The 16163-nt window shown below is 43.9% G+C and overlaps 1 protein-coding gene across 1 annotated transcript in view; it reads left to right on the top strand.

Moving 5' to 3' along the window:
• The window catches only part of APH1A (aph-1 homolog A, gamma-secretase subunit), a 78434-nt gene extending 66308 nt beyond the window's left edge, over window positions 1-12126 (top strand). Inside the window, exons 6-7 of the mRNA XM_069218220.1 lie at window positions 1704-1827; window positions 10175-12126. Coding sequence (XP_069074321.1) covers window positions 1704-1827; window positions 10175-10239 — 189 coding nt within the window. The 3' untranslated portion in view covers window positions 10240-12126. The remainder of the gene's footprint in view (window positions 1-1703; window positions 1828-10174) is intronic.
• Window positions 12127-16163: the final 4037 nt, after the last annotated feature.

The following is a 16163-nucleotide window of genomic DNA, read 5'->3' as shown; positions in this document are numbered from 1 at the left end:
ATGATCATAAAAATTGTATCTGTAAGTGCTTTACTATGGAAACATCGGGTATAAATATAAAATAAGAAAATTATATAAATAAGTAAACCAATAAAAAACAAAATTACCATAAAGAAAAATATTAATTAAAAAATACATTAGCTTTATGTACAGCACCACTTGAAAGTCTGAACTTTTAAATATTTATCCATCCATATACACATGGATCTTTATATAATACAACTTTATATCTCTTTATTATTTTCCATATACAGTTATACTTTTTTTTATGTAGTTATGTATCTATATATTTATTACTTTACTCCCAATGTAGGAAAAAAACGTCAACTCTCTCCAGCTAAACTACTATGTCATCCTGTACCTCTCAGTATATCCTCTACCTCCATTCTGTGACTCATCCCATACCTCATTTTACTACTATGATCTCCCAAATAACCCTTTCGAGAACCTCCTCTATCCCTCTTTTTACTCATCCCATACCTCATTTTACTACTATGAGTTCCCAAATGACACCTTTTTGATTCTACCCTCCTCTATCCCTCATTTATCCTATTCAATCCAGCTACCAGTCTCGTATGTCCACTGCTCCAATTAACAACTTGCATTTCCCTATAATAATCCTCAAGTGATCCATTTTGGGTTCCGGAGTAGCCTGCTAATAGCAAAAATGCACTTCTACCCCTAGTCCGGAGTAGTAAGTGCTATATAAATACATTTACAATTACAATCATGGAATGAATCAGAATGAGGTATTTTTCTGCCCTTTGGCTCTCCTCTTTTGCAGAGGGTCTTTGGTGTGGTATCAATATCATTGAAGAATGGACCACACTCCGCCATTATTCCTATACTATCCGAGATCTTCTCAGCAGAGGCTTCTGCTGCGTCCAGATGCCTGTGTTTTTCATTAAAAGACTGTTTCCAACTCAGTTTGGCAATAGGTTTGGTAGGAAAACTTAGCACATAGGTGTCTGGGCTTTTATTCAAATGTGTATTTGCCGAGATAGACATGATACTACCAGCCGGCTGAGTTTAGGCTAAAACAAAGCTCTTGACGCTTTTGTACAGCCATATTTTGTAAAATAATTAACTGCAACGACAGCCAGGAATGATAAAATAGTGTTCTACGCCTGGGTAACATTTTATACAATAAAGATAATTTTACCCTAACCATAGGAAATACGGATTGTTTTCTTCAAAATTAATTACTTAACCGACTGCCAGCAGCAAGGAACAGGACGCACAACTGGTGGTGTTGGTCTATGTATAAAAACGGAGACACCTCTAATCTACATTAGTTGTTTAGCATCAAGGCATCTTCTATTGTTCTGTTCCTTTATTTTGTACGCTTAACTGGCTGCTATGAAAATTAAACAGCAAGAAAGACAAAGGAGAATCTGGTCTGAACATAACATCTCAGATTGACCCCACACACTTCTGGAAATTTCAAATTTTCTTCCATTCATTTTTTTTTTCTTTTCCCTCCTTCTCCCCTTGCGTTTATGTATCTGTGTATGTTTGTGCCTGTTATATACACATAATATATTTTTCTCTCCCCCTCCACACCCTCATTTTGTCGTTCATAGTGCTTGTCTAAATCACAAGAGTTGAAATAGAAATTACAGTGCCTGATGGCACGGTTTGGAAACATAATTATTCAAAGCATTAGAAAATATTGCCTCATTTTATTTTGTTTTCTTTTTCAGACTTTCCTGAATCCTTGGTACGAGGCCAGCCTTATTCCCATTTATCTCCTCACCATAGCAATGGGCTTCTGGGCGTTTGTCACGTCCGGGGGCTCTCGGCTCAACATTCAGAAATGCCTTGCATGTAAGATCAGCTTTATTCCTAAATGTTCTAAATGCAGAAACAAAACAATATTCTAAGTGGAAGGGTACATAGAGCCCTAGGTTTCCTCATCAGAGGATAGATAATGTGTTAAACGTCACTATTTTTTAAGATCATTACTTATCTTCAAGTTTAGTATGATTGAAAGAGCAATGTAAAATTGGGAGAAGTCTTCTTCCACTTGATGTCCTGATAGATATTACCTTTTCTTTTTTTGGACTAAAGGAAAAAATTGTGTTTTTGTCATAATGCACATTTTTAAGGTTGTAATGTAAATAAAAATATGTATTTTACCTTACAAATTGATTGTCTTTCTTTCTCTGTATCTTTAATCTTTAATCTTTCTTCCTCTCGCCTGCCCTTCTGTAGTAGCTGTATGTCCCTCTTTATGCAGATTTCTCCATGGACCTCCTTTACTGCTTTCCCTTCTGATGCTCACTCCCTCCCTTTTTAATATATCTGAAGTCTCTTTTCGTGAGTTATTGTCTGTCTTTTGTTTTTTGAACATTCGTTTGCGACTTAGTGCTACTTTTGTGTTTCTCTCTATGCCGACCATTGTAGCTCTGGCTGCCCCCCTCTTCCCACTTTTTGTCCCTTCCAATTTTGCTCTGTACCAATCCCCACTTCCTAGCTCTGCCACTCCCCACTTTCTTGCCCCTTCTGACCCACCTTCTTATCTCGCCCTGTCTTGCTTAGTCGGACCCTTTGGGTTCCTGCCCGAGTCCGACAACCCCCTTTTTTTTTATAAATCTTTTTTTTCTGTGACCAGTCCCACTTACCCCACTATCCCCCTGCATCTGTGAGTCCCCTTTATTCGCTCTGACCCTTACTGAAATGGGCTGGGTTTCTCTCACATTGTGCCTCCATTTGTCCACTCTGATGCTTATTTATTGCTGTTTCCTCTCATCATGCTCAGCTCCCCTTTCGTGGCCTTCTCTGCATGTTTTGTTCTTTTTTTATTATTCTCTCGATCCTTTTTTTTGTATCCACACCCTTTTGTGATTTGGTTTTTCTTCCATGGCACTCATGATTTCTTTTTCTGGGCTTTGAGCATGTCCTTTTTAGGTTGAGCGTGTGAGCGCTGTGGCATGTTGTAATCTCTCCATGGGCTTTTAGCCACACCCACCACACGGCCATCACTATCACTTGTTCATGGGCTTGCCTTTCGAAAATCCCTTGTTATCATTGGTAAATGCTTTACGTTTGTCCCTACTTGGGGCAGTTTTGTTACCACCTTAGCCATCGACCCTGTTACTTGGATAATTGCACGTTTGACTGCGAGTTAACTTCTTTTTTCTTTTGTGTCTTTCCTTCGCGTTGATGCTCATGGCAGCTGTGGCGCTTTGAATCGGCTGGCTTATGTCAACTGTTTTACTTTTCATTTTCAATTTATGTGGCAAGAAAAGTTCAGTTAGGAATTTACAACTCTAATAGCTCTAACTTGATCAAGCGTGAGACCTATTGCATTGCAAATGCTTGTTTATGGCTTTTCACACTTCTCTCCAGGCTATTCTAATTTGCCATTCATGGCTTTCTCTGTTTTCCTTTTGCAACCGTGGATGTCTGCCTCCCCCCATCCGTGGTTGTTTGCCACCCCTGATGTCTGGCCTCACTCTTGTTCACTACTAACTGCATCTGCTCATCCACATCTTTCTTTGGACTTTCCCCCACGTCCTGCGGACTCCCTGCTGCTTAACTCGTCGTTCTTTGCCCACACACTCATTATGCTCCCTTATTTGTGGCACTGCCTCTTTTTTGTAGCTCTTTGGCATCCAGTTTTCTTGCATACCTGGTTGTTGTTGGACTGCTTTCCTCTCGGTTCTTTGTTTGACCCGCCTCTGGAACATTTCTTCTTTACCATCTTTACTATGTTGTTATTGTTTGGTACTTTCCTTCCACTGCTTACCTTTAGGGAACTATGTTTTTCTTTCTACCTTCTGCACTTCAGAGGAGTGCCTATGTCAGCTCCTGTTTCCCCTCACCATTGTGTGCTGTTTCGTCCTTCACATTCCCTCCATCCACGTGCTTGTCATTTCGCTCAGCCCAGCCTATTCATTTCCTCCCCTTTCTCAATCCCACTCATTTTTTGTTTATTTTTATTTTTTATTATAAAGAATCGTGTTCCCTGGGCTCCTCAACATATCCCCCCTCTTTTCGTTCGTCGGATGTGTTACCTTTTTAAAAGTGCTTTGCTGCCTCACCCATCCCACTCCACTTATTTTCAATTCTTTTTTTGGTTTCTTCTTAGGAGGGCCCGGCAGCTGCAATTTACCAAGGGCTGCACCTTTCCTTAGATGGACATTTGTGCATCTTTTTTTTTTTCTTCTTCTTTTTTTTCTTTTATAAATCAATCGAAGATGGGTATTTGTCATCTTGGAGCGCTAAAAATTAAAATGGCTGCCCCATCACGACACAGTAAGGTACATATGTGCATACCTTATCCTGCAAGGGGCTGCCTATCATGCATGGTGATGAAAGGACCAGTATATCTCATTGTGCTTTTTTGTGCTTTTTTATTTTTTATTTATTTTTTGCAAAGACTGGCATCAGCAATAAACATTGACAAAAAGTGTTGGCAAAGTCAAAAGGAATGACTATTTACCTATGTCTCTGCTTGGTAGTGTTTGTCACTCTCCCCCGCTTCTTTGTATTTTTTCCATAATTTTTCCACGTCCCCTACCCTTCAGGGTATGTCACGCCACCCTACAAATGTGGTTGTCTGTTTGGTAATCACTGTCTGTTATTTTGTGCATCAACCATGTTTTGATTCTGTGCCACCACTGGTCTCTTCGTCCCTCTTTGTGACTTATTGTCCTTTTTATAGCACTTTACATTTCTTTGATGGTTTTCATTTATCTTTTCACGGCCCTGTCTCTGGTCACTGTAGATGTTTATCTCGTTGCTCACATTTTTTCCTCCATTCTATTCTTCTCTCTGTCTCTCTCTCTCCTCCTCTCCTCTCATGTTTTTCTTGTTTTGTTAACTTGACTCTTGCCTTTCAGCACCCCTCCATTTGTAGCTGTCTACCCCTGCATGTTGATGAATGTTGGTTCCCCCTTGCTGCGTTCATAGCTCTGTGGACCCCTCATATTTGAGGCTGTTGCACCACCCGGGTGTGGCTTTCTATGCGTCCTTCAACCATGGCTGTCAGTGCCACCTGCTTTCTTATGGAGCCTTCTAGCTGCAAATACCTCACTTTTTGTATATTCCCCAGGCTTCAGACTGGATCAGGAAACATTTCAGGAGTACCTGTGTGTGTGTGTGTGTGTGTGCCAGCAGATGACACCATGTGGCTTAGAACTGATTGATTTGGATCATAATTAAGACCGGACTCATTAAACGGCTCCTGGAAAGGGACCAGACCCAAACCTTGGACTTGGTCCGCAACTTAGAAAGGACTCAGTGAAGAGTCCTCTTATGTTTTGCGATGTAACATTTCACCTTGCGGTACTGGCTGACCTTCGGGCTCATTAACGTGCACTCACACCAGCCTCTGGAATTGTGACTCGATCCGTAAATAACCAAATGCTCAGCAAATGGGGGGATCGGTCTCAGAGATCTGCTTGCACACTGTAGGAAATTTGGAGAAAATTGAGGTAAAGTGTCTCTGAGTGTTCCAGATTGGCAGCTGGTATTGAAGAAATAAAGGAACTGATATCAGCGTGGTGGAGTGATGCCTATGTAGGTTCCGTACATCATTTACAGAGTGAAATGGCATTTCTGTGACACCTACTGCCATAAAGAGCTACTTCTGAAAAGTTTCTGGAGCCAGTCTGATGCCTGGGGAATATTCAAAAGGTGAGGAATCTCCAGCTAGATAAAGTCTCTACCAGAAAGAGTATTACCTACGGTAAGTAACTAGTTCTTTGTGGCTGTGTGCGTGTGTGTCCCAGTTATTTGACTTTATCTGGTCACACAATTCATGATACTCTGTTCCACCCCCTTCATTTCTCTCTGTATCCCCACCTCCATGGCTGTCTATGCCTCTTCCACCCCTCCTCCCTCCCCCCCCCCCCCCCCACCCCGAGCATCAAACTTCATGTTTGGACCCGTTTGTCATCCAAGCAGTCATGGTCCCTTTGCACTTTCCTTGCTGTTCCAGCACGGCCTTGGACCCCCTTGCTGTCCCAACGCAAATCCCAGCATATGTGTGCCTTTCCCACACTGCCTGCCGCTCGCCCTTGTCCCCCTTTTGCATGTCCTCTTCCTCCGCCCCGCTCTACAAGTCGGGTGGGACTCCTCTACTCGTGCTTACGCCCCCTCTACTCACGGCTGTCAGACCATGCACCTCCACTCTTCCACTTTACAAACGTAGTTCCCTGACCCCACCCACCTTGCTTGGGGTTCTCGTACCCTCGGGGCCAGACTGGCCTTTCGAGCCACCTGGCCTGTTCCCAGTTGGACTAACCTATTAGAAAGCCTGCGGCCGCTCCTGGTACCTCGGGACACACGCGGATCTCTGCCCCTTCCCCACACTTGCGGATGTCTGACTGCTCGTGGATGTCTGTTCTTGCCACACATGAGTCTGTACCCCTCCTTCAGCACTGGCTTATTACCTCCCCAACACGTGGGTATCTCTTCTCACATACTCCTACCTCTGTATTCAGTCCGCTGACCACCGTTTCCAGGCCATGTTTGTGGTCACCTTTCGACGTCCTTTGCCCCCTCCCAATACCTCCCTCGTAGCTTCCCCCTGGTTTGATGGTTCTCACGAAAAAAAATGCTTGTGGCCAACTCAGTTCTTGCAAATACCAGGTCATCTTCCACCCGCGGGCCTCCTAATGCACTTCGGTGTCCTTATTTCCTTATTCTCCGTTTATTTTGCGCACTCCCGTGCCCTGGCAGCCCCCAGTCTCTGGGATTGGACACCACATGCCTGCACTTGGCCCGAGACAGGTACCCTTCGTTCTTTGGCGACGAGCCCAAGTCATCTACTCCCGTTTATAGGCTACTCATAAGATGGGGGCCCTTCTCTTTCTGTGTACCATATAGGTGATGCCATGACAAAAAGATGCACTGGGCGATCATTGGGACGACAAGGCGGGCTCAGATATATTCTGGCTTTTTCCCTCGTACCACTGATTTTTCCAAATATTGTAGCTGATTGCGTAGTGATCTCTCGAAGTCCTCGCGTCCCTAAGTTGTAGAAGGCCCTGTCTTGCTGTTTGTTAGGACAGGTTGTTCTGAAAACCTAAGAGGGCCACGAAGGCACATAGAAGCAACAGGTGATTTCAGGAAGCGCACATTCTGCTCTCACTGCAGCGCGTGTGCCACAAGGTGGCAGTATAACACCACTTACTACTTTGCTTCTCTCTCCTGTAAACCATCGCCTTTACTTTACTCGGAGAACACTACAGATTATTTCTTACTCGAGTGTCTCGCTATGCGAACCGTATCCATTTCGTCACGTATTTACAATTAATAAGACAGGGGAAAGTGTGACGTGCTCGGTGATTTAAAGGTTGGCACAAAGCAGGTGTTGGAGCACACTGGAATCGAGTGTGCATTGCGACAGAATGATCCTGCTTTCATCTTTTTGTCAAACTGGGAATTGGACGTACTGAGAAAACCTATCTGTTACTACATCTACCAGCCTGCACTGGGGGGAACTGGGGCTGTGTTGCCAGCCAGCGCCACCCCAACCCTCTGATCGGGTGGAAAAGTATTAACTACTGGTGGTGACCCAACATCCATCACTGCTAACATGCTAGTTGATTAATATACTATAAACCAGGCGTTTATCATGCTTTATTAAAGACTGAAGTTGATAATCCGATTAAGAAGTGCAGTAATCCTCGAAACTAACCGAGATTTTTCGTATTTGCTGACAATCTCAATAAGAAATCTATATATATTTTTTTAACACATTTTATTGGGTTTTTACAACATTTTCCACACGACCTGTGCATTTGGTCATCATTCAAGGACTTCTGCTTTATTTAGCAAACAAAAAAAGGTCGTGTGGAATTAAAACAATACCCCAACAACTGCAGAGTGCCTTGAAGGTGGTGTAGTGGACCACGTGTAACTCAATGAAGCTCTTGGAGAGCCCTTTAGATGTGGCCATGTAGCCATAACCGTGGCATATGTGTAACTTAATCCCCCCCCCTCCAAAGTACATGGAGACCCCCCGATGCGCCTAGTAGCTGTCAGGCCAGGTTACTGTGCTGTGGGGGCCCCAGGAGCTTGGGGCCTCCTCGCACTGTGAGGGGCCTTTGTAACGCCACTGAGCCATAGCTATTAACAAGGAAGCACATATTAGGATTAGATTTTTAATGAGGTACCCGGTATAAGATGTGCTAATCTTCTTGATGTCTCTGTCTGGGAGTGGAGGTTGATCTGGAAATGATGGTCAGAGCCTTGAGGAAGGCCTGTTGCTATTGACACGTTTTTGATCTGCAGAAGCATCAGCCCGAAGAGTATGACCTAACAGTGGAGCAAATTATAGAGCCAGAGAAATTAACTGTCCATGAAAATTGATGTTGATGTTGGTTTGAAGTTATGAAGTTGCAGATTTTAGTTAATGCTGTCTGCTTCCGGTGCTTTTAGAAGGAAGCTCAATGAAGAGGTATTTGCAGGTGAAATAATGTCTCATTTAAATATCAGTCTGCGGAGCTTGCTAGAGGGAGTGCGGTTATTTATGAGATAATTATCATAATTGTGTAGAAAATTATGAAAATAACATTACCTAGATTTTTAACATTTGGAAATTCCCACACTGTCAGGATGGTAACAGAATAGATTAACTGAAAAATGCCACACAGCAGTTCTGATTTCTAAAGGTTATGAATCTAAGGCATTTGCTTTGAGCGAAAACCCTTAGGGTTGTTGGGAGATATTTTTTCATTCTTCAGGAGAGGAAGATTTTTTTTTTTTAAATATATGAATTCAAGAAGCTGCCATATTGTAGAACTGTTACAGTTCAATATTTTATCCTCGTTCCTACTCTTAAGAAAGGATCAAATACGAGTTCTCTGTTTCTTCCTGCCCATATCCTCTTGGAGAATTTGATGTTCAGTTGGCTACCTCGCTCTGCATAATGCTAGTCATTGTTTCCAGTTCTAGCCTTTTCACTTACAAACAAGGAGCGAGGCTATCTCCCTGTTTGACAACTTGTTGCAGGTCATTTATTTTTGCCTTCATGGTGTTGAGCTTCTGCTGTATAAGAGTGGCACATAAGCAGTATTTCACAATGGTTGTATTGTGTTCTGCAGAGGCAGGCATTGTATATTAATGATTGATTTCTTGAACTGTTGTTCAAGATTCCTAAATATAAGTCACTTGATGCTTGTTGTGTTATGTGACTCACGCTGTACCTCACTGGCGAGGTGTAAATCGGCCAGAACTAACCCGAGGTTCCTTGTGTTCCCATTTAGAAGGGAACGGCTTCTTTAGGCTGCACTGTTGCTATTGAACAGGACCAGGGTTGATTTGGACGTGGCTGGTCTCTATCTGCGAGGTCATAGCGAGGGCAAATAGTGTAATGTAATGTGGTTCAAGCGATTGCATGTGGGTGAGACTTTTTACAAGCGTTCTGCTCATCTTTACATTTTACTTAGAGAAGTTGGTCATTCTAAGCATAGTCTAGCCTTTGTTTTCATTGTTTGGTTGAGGAACACAGGAACTATATGTGGCTGTGAGAAACATTACTGCTCTAGAAGGAAACCGGTTACAGATTGAGGGTCTGATTACGACCTTGGCAAAGGGGATTACTCAATCCGAAACATGACGGATATCCAGACCGCCGTATTATGCAAAGTTCCATTACAAATTCCATAGAATATAAAACAAAAGACAGTATATCCGTCAATTTTGTGACAGAGTAACCCCCTTCTGCCAAGGTCTTAATCAGGCCCTTAGGCACGGTGCTGACTTTACCCAAATGTGTTTGCTGCCCTTTCTTGGGTTTTTATACTAGGTCATATTCCAATTGACAATCAGTCAATATGTTGTCCATCCACCTCTTTTTTCCTTGCCAATATGTCTCTAAATAATGTGAATTTCCGAAGTAGATTTTTGTATTTGGTTTTTCCCTTTAAAGACTTTTCTGCTGAATGAAGCATTTTGATTCTAAAAAACTAATTTTGTTGAAAAAGTCTTTGTAGCAGGAGAGAATAGTGCAAAACTCATCCAGAACACTTTGTTAATTAAAGTTATTGAAAAGTTAATGGAACGTCTGATTATCTCGTTTTCACCAGTATGCATTTCTCTTTGCAGACATATCCAGGCGTTCAAGTGGAATGCTTAAACCTTGCAACATAGTGATTAGATCATCCAAGATATTTGCAGAATATAATTTTCCTTTTTTTGTTGTTTTTGTCTTCTGTAGGTAAACGGAAAGACGACAACCAGGTAATGGTGTACTCTGCTCTCCAAGTGCCATCGGAAGACTGAGCTGATGCTCGACTGTCACCAAAGCAGGAATAGAGCCTTGAACTAAGTGCTTCACTCCGAGTAGTTGGTGACTCGTATTTTGTTTTCACTTTAAACGAGGAGCTGGTCTCTTATGGGGCCTGTTTCCTTGGGCACCTGTCCAGTCCCTTCAGATTTTCAGGCTGGGACATAACAGCTATGGACAGGCACTGGGTGCACCATGTAATCTATGGTTGCATGTACCATCAACCTTTAGGGGCACACAATGATTCCAATATGCCATGATGCGTTTGCAGGACCTTAACAATGGTTGTGAAATAAGGGCAACTTGTGTAACCCTTTAGTAGCCTCTGCTGTCGAAGAACATTAAATGTATAGAACCTTATCTGGGGAACATTACATTTGGATTGTATGTTTCGCCCCTAAAGAGCTAAAAGAATAACTGATTAGCCCCTCGTGTTCATGGCTTGCATTACATATGATGGAGTTAGGGCTTTTCTCTGCCCTGGGCCCTTGCTTTGTTTATTGAATGTTTGGCGTATGTGTGTGTTTGGTCCATGTCACATAGGAGAACAGCATGACGTGGTCTACAAAAAATGCTCAGGGACATTGATTAATTATTGAACTCGCCAGACTCCAATATTTTGGGAATGATCCTCATTGGTTGTTTCTTAGCCTTGGGGCAACTGTTCTCTTCTCTTTATTTGGCAACTTAAAATTAACTACTATCTCTTTTAGACAAGGAAAAAAACATTTTTTTTCGAGCTGTGACGCAACTTGCAGATGTTGAACGTTCTTTCTATAAGGCTGTGGATTCTGTTGCTACAAGGAACAAGGGTGCATATGAGTACTCTGAAGTAATTGTATCATGACCAAACTGTGGCATACTTAACCTGAAAGGCAGACCCTAGGAAGTCTAACTTCAAAGCATCGTCACAGTAAGATACTCCTAGTGATCGGATGCCTGGGTATGTTTTTGGAAAAAGGGCATTCATCAAGATAACACAGATTCATTAATGCTGTGATTCATGAATGGGGGAATTTCTGCTAAGAATGGCCAAACTTCTTTTTTATGACTTACGTCCTGCGTGGAAAACACCTTTTATAGATGCTGGGACTTGATGGTGTTAGTTAGTAAATCCCTAGCTAGATAAATTGCCTCACTGCGCACATTTTTGCCTCTACCGCGTAAATGTCAACAAGCAAAGGCTAGAAAAATTCGGGGATAGACCACTGTGCCACAGATTGCATACACATTATTGTTTGCAGACCCTCATGCAAAATGGGGGAAAAAAGCCCCCAAAAACCAAAATGTATGCATCATGTGTTGTTTATTTAATACTAGTGTGGATGGCTCAGTTGCCAGGATGCTCGTTTTGGGTAGCAAGTTTATAATACAGTTCAAATAGTTGCTAAAAACTACCAATAATGATCTCTGCTGACCCTAGTGGTTTCTATAGCAAAGGTTTAAAGGCCACTTTATAATCAGATCAAAACAGCAGAAAGTTAGCTTCTTTTTTCTAAAACTGGACCAAGATCCCTTAGGAGTTAATGCGCGGTTGTTTCTGATACAGCAGTAGTGCTATGGAAACTTTGAATCTAGCTGAATGACATCACGTCAGATGTCATAGTGGTGTCCATACCCTAACTGCAGTGGGTCCCTCGTAGTTCTACATTGAAATGTAGTAGTATTGTTTGCTCTCCTAACCAGCTTTCTGCTCTGACTGACAAAGGTATGACTGGAAATAAATCCAAAACTGGAAGGATGTAAAAATAGGGTCTCCGTAATAAAACGTACTGCTTTTTAATTCCGTACATGCCATTCAAATGCAGGAATATACTGTATTTTAACATCAGAATCAGCTAGGAGAGCAAAGAAACAATTATAGATTTTGTTGCACTTTGGTAGTACTACTGTGTGGTGTTGCATTCATCTGACCTGCCCCACGTCCTCTTTTTGCTACCTAATATTTCCGTTCCTTTGCCGATTGCTGCCTATGACTTTTGGTCACAGCATACTTCTGTCTTAGGATAACTGTTTGTCGTTCAGGCAGACACACATCAGCACAGTGCAGGTCACTTACTCAAGTTAGCCACAACTCTTTGATGCGCCTCTGGAAGCTTCAAAAGGCGGGTCTTGCATTGGACTAGCTGAGTTGTGAGGAAAGGAGCGAAGCTGGGATAGAAATCAAACGCTTAATCTCAGGATAAATATGGGGGTTATGATGAAGTATCCTTCCAGCTCCAGGCTAACGCCCCCTGAGACCAAGGCTGATGGAACGCAGGTGGACCACGGAAAAGGCAATTGTGACCATCCCTTGACACTGAATTAGAATGCAGCACCTTGTCGATTGCTGTGCAGCAAAACTTTGGATTCCCTCAGTGCTGGGAAGTGATATGCCAAGTGTTCAAAATGACAGACTCAAAGTTTACATTTCTAGCAAGAGACATTTCATTCTATCATTTAACCCAGTGTTCGATGGCATCTGTCGCTGTAGATACGCATGTTCTGCAATAGCTCGCCATCTGGTGTTGGGCCGGAGTGTTACAAGTTGTTTTTCTTCGAAGAAGTCTTTCGAGTCACGGGACCGAGTGACTCCTCCTTTTGTCTCCATTGCGCATGGGCGTCGACTCCATCTTCGATTGTTTTTTTTCCGCCATCGGGTTCGGACGTGTTCCTGTCGCTCCGAGTTTCGGAACAGAAAAAATAGTTAATTTCGGAAGATTTTCGTCGGTATTGTTGCGTTCGGGATCGGCGTACTTACATTCAACACCGCATCGAAGATCGAAGAGCTCCGGTGCCCTTCGGGGTAGTTTTTCGATCCTCCGTCGGGGCCTGGTCGGCCCGACCGCGTGCTGAGGAACGCCGATGGAACGGACCCCTTTCCGTTTCTGCCCCAAATGCCACAATAAATACCCCTACACAGACCAACACTTGGTCTGCAACCTGTGCCTGTCACCTGAGCACAGCGAAGACACCTGCGAGGCCTGTCGTGCGTTCCGGTCCCGAAAAACACTCCGAGACCGTCGAGCCAGAAGACTTCAAATGGCGTCCGCACCGACAGCCCGACGGGAGTTCGAGGAACAGGAAGAGGAAGGTACCTTCTCGATCCAAGACTCAGACTCCGAAGGATTCGACGATACACAAACCGTGAGTAAGACGTCGAAAACCACACAAAGAAACATTTACAAGGCCCAGGGGACGCCACTGCCACCAGGCCATGGCTCAACCCATAAAATCGGTGACCGACCGTCGGCACCGAAAAAGGCCCAAACGGTGCCGAGATCGTCCGACTCCGGTCGAGACACCGGCACGCAGCCTTCTCGGGACCGAGAAAGTGCTGGAGACAAGCCTCGACACCGAGATGCCGGTGTGGACACGGCTCGACGCCGAGACAGCGGCACCGAAACAGATCGACGCCGAGAGGTTTCGGCCCCGAAAAGGAAAAAAGTCACCTCGGAGCCGAAAAAACACGCAGACAAAGTTTCGATGCCGAAACAAACTGCAAGCGACCCAGCATCAGGCTCTTATACAGAAGAGCACTCGCTAACCTCCCAAATGCAGAAGCATAGGTTTGAGGAAGAGCTACAAGCAACTGATGCGGACCATACGCAAAAGCGTATCTTCATTCAGCAGGGGACAGGGAAAATAAGCACCCTTCCCCCCATTAGGAGAAAGAGAAGGTTGGAGTTCCACACGGAACAAGCACCACAACCAAAAGTGGTGAAAAGAGTTACACCACCACCCTCTCCTCCGCCCGTGATTAACGTTTCACCAGCACAAACGCCATCACACTCCCCAGCTCACACCACCATGAGCCAGGGTGACCAAGACCAGGACGCATGGGACCTATACGACGCCCCAGTGTCAGATAACAGCCCAGAGGCATACCCTACAAAACCATCTCCACCAGAAGACAGCACCGCGTACTCTCAGGTGGTGGCTAGAGCAGCACAATTTCACAACGTAAGCCTCCACTCAGAACAGGTCGAGGATGATTTCTTGTTCAACACACTCTCCTCCACCCACAGCTCCTACCAAAGCCTGCCTATGCTCCCTGGTATGCTCCGGCACGCAAAAGACATATTTAAGGACCCGGTCAAAAGTAGGGCAATCACACCAAGGGTGGAAAAAAAGTATAAGCCGCCTCCTACGGACCCGGCTTTCATCACAACACAGCTGCCACCAGACTCTGTTGTTGTAGGAGCAGCTAGAAAAAGGGCCAACTCTCACACATCTGGAGATGCACCACCCCCAGATAAAGAAAGCCGCAAGTTTGATGCAGCTGGTAAGAGAGTCGCAGCACAAGCTGCAAACCAGTGGCGCATCGCGAACTCCCAGGCACTACTTGCGCGCTATGACAGAGCCCACTGGGACGAGATGCAACATCTCATTGAACATCTGCCCAAAGACTTCCAAAATAGGGCAAAACAATTGGTTGAGGAGGGACAGGCCATCTCCAACAACCAGATCCGCTCCTCCATGGACGCTGCAGATACAGCTGCACGGACAATTAATACATCTATAACTATCAGAAGGCATGCATGGCTCCGAACGTCTGGATTTAAACCAGAGATTCAACAAGCAGTTCTCAATATGCCTTTTAATGAAAAAGAACTGTTCGGTCCAGAAGTGGACACAGCAATTGAGAAACTCAAAAAAGATACGGACACTGCCAAAGCCATGGGCGCACTCTACTCCCCGCAGAGCAGAGGGAATTACAGCTCATTCCGTAAAACGCCCTTTCGAGGGGGGTTTCGGGGTCAAAGCACACAAGCCAGCACCTCACAAGCCACACCGTCCAGTTACCAAGGACAGTATAGAGGAGGTTTTCGGGGACAATATAGAGGAGGGCAATTCCCTAGAAATAGAGGAAGATTCCAAAGCCCCAAAACCCCTACTACTAAACAGTGACTCACATGTCACTCACCCCCTCCACACAACACCAGTGGGGGGACGAATAGGTCATTATTACAGAGCATGGGAGAAAATCACTACAGACACTTGGGTTCTAGCAATTATCCAACATGGTTACTGCATAGAATTTCTACAGTTCCCTCCAAACATACCACCAAAAGCACAAAATTTAACAACACACCATTCCAATCTCCTAGAGATAGAAGTGCAGGCACTATTGCAAAAGAATGCAATCGAATTAGTGCCAAACACACAAATAAACACAGGAGTTTACTCACTGTACTTTCTGATACCAAAGAAGGACAAAACACTGAGACCAATCCTAGACCTCAGAGTAGTCAACACTTTCATCAAATCAGACCACTTCCACATGGTCACACTACAAGAAGTATTGCCATTGCTAAAGCTGCACGACTACATGGCAACTTTAGACCTCAAGGATGCTTATTTCCATATACCAATACACCCATCGCACAGGAAATACCTAAGGTTTGTATTCAAAGGAATACATTACCAATTCAAGGTACTGCCTTTCGGATTAACAACCGCACCAAGAGTCTTTACCAAATGTCTAGCGGTAGTCGCTGCACACATCAGAAGACAGCAAATACATGTGTTCCCATATCTAGACGACTGGCTAATCAAGGCCATTCGTTAATAGAGTGCTCAAATCACACGAATCATATCATACAAACCCTCTTCAAACTAGGGTTCACCGTCAATTTCACAAAATCCAAAATTCTGCCACGCAAGGTACAACAATACCTGGGAGCCATAATAGACACATCAAAAGGAGTAGCCACTCCAAGTCCACAAAGAATTCAAAATTTCAACACCATCATACAACGCATGTATCCAACACAAAAGATACAAGCAAAGATGGTATTACAACTCCTAGGCATGATGTCATCATGCATAGCCATTGTCCCAAACGCAAGACTGCACATGAGGCCCTTACAACAATGCCTAGCATCACAGTGGTCTCAAGCACAGGGTCACCTTCTAGATCTGGTGTTAATAGACCGCC

This window comes from Pleurodeles waltl, chromosome 12, assembly GCF_031143425.1.
Source record: "Pleurodeles waltl isolate 20211129_DDA chromosome 12, aPleWal1.hap1.20221129, whole genome shotgun sequence".
NCBI classification, from domain to species: Eukaryota; Metazoa; Chordata; class Amphibia; order Caudata; family Salamandridae; genus Pleurodeles; species Pleurodeles waltl.
Note: the sequence above shows the minus strand (reverse complement) of the source record. Positions and strands in the feature narration are given on the sequence as shown.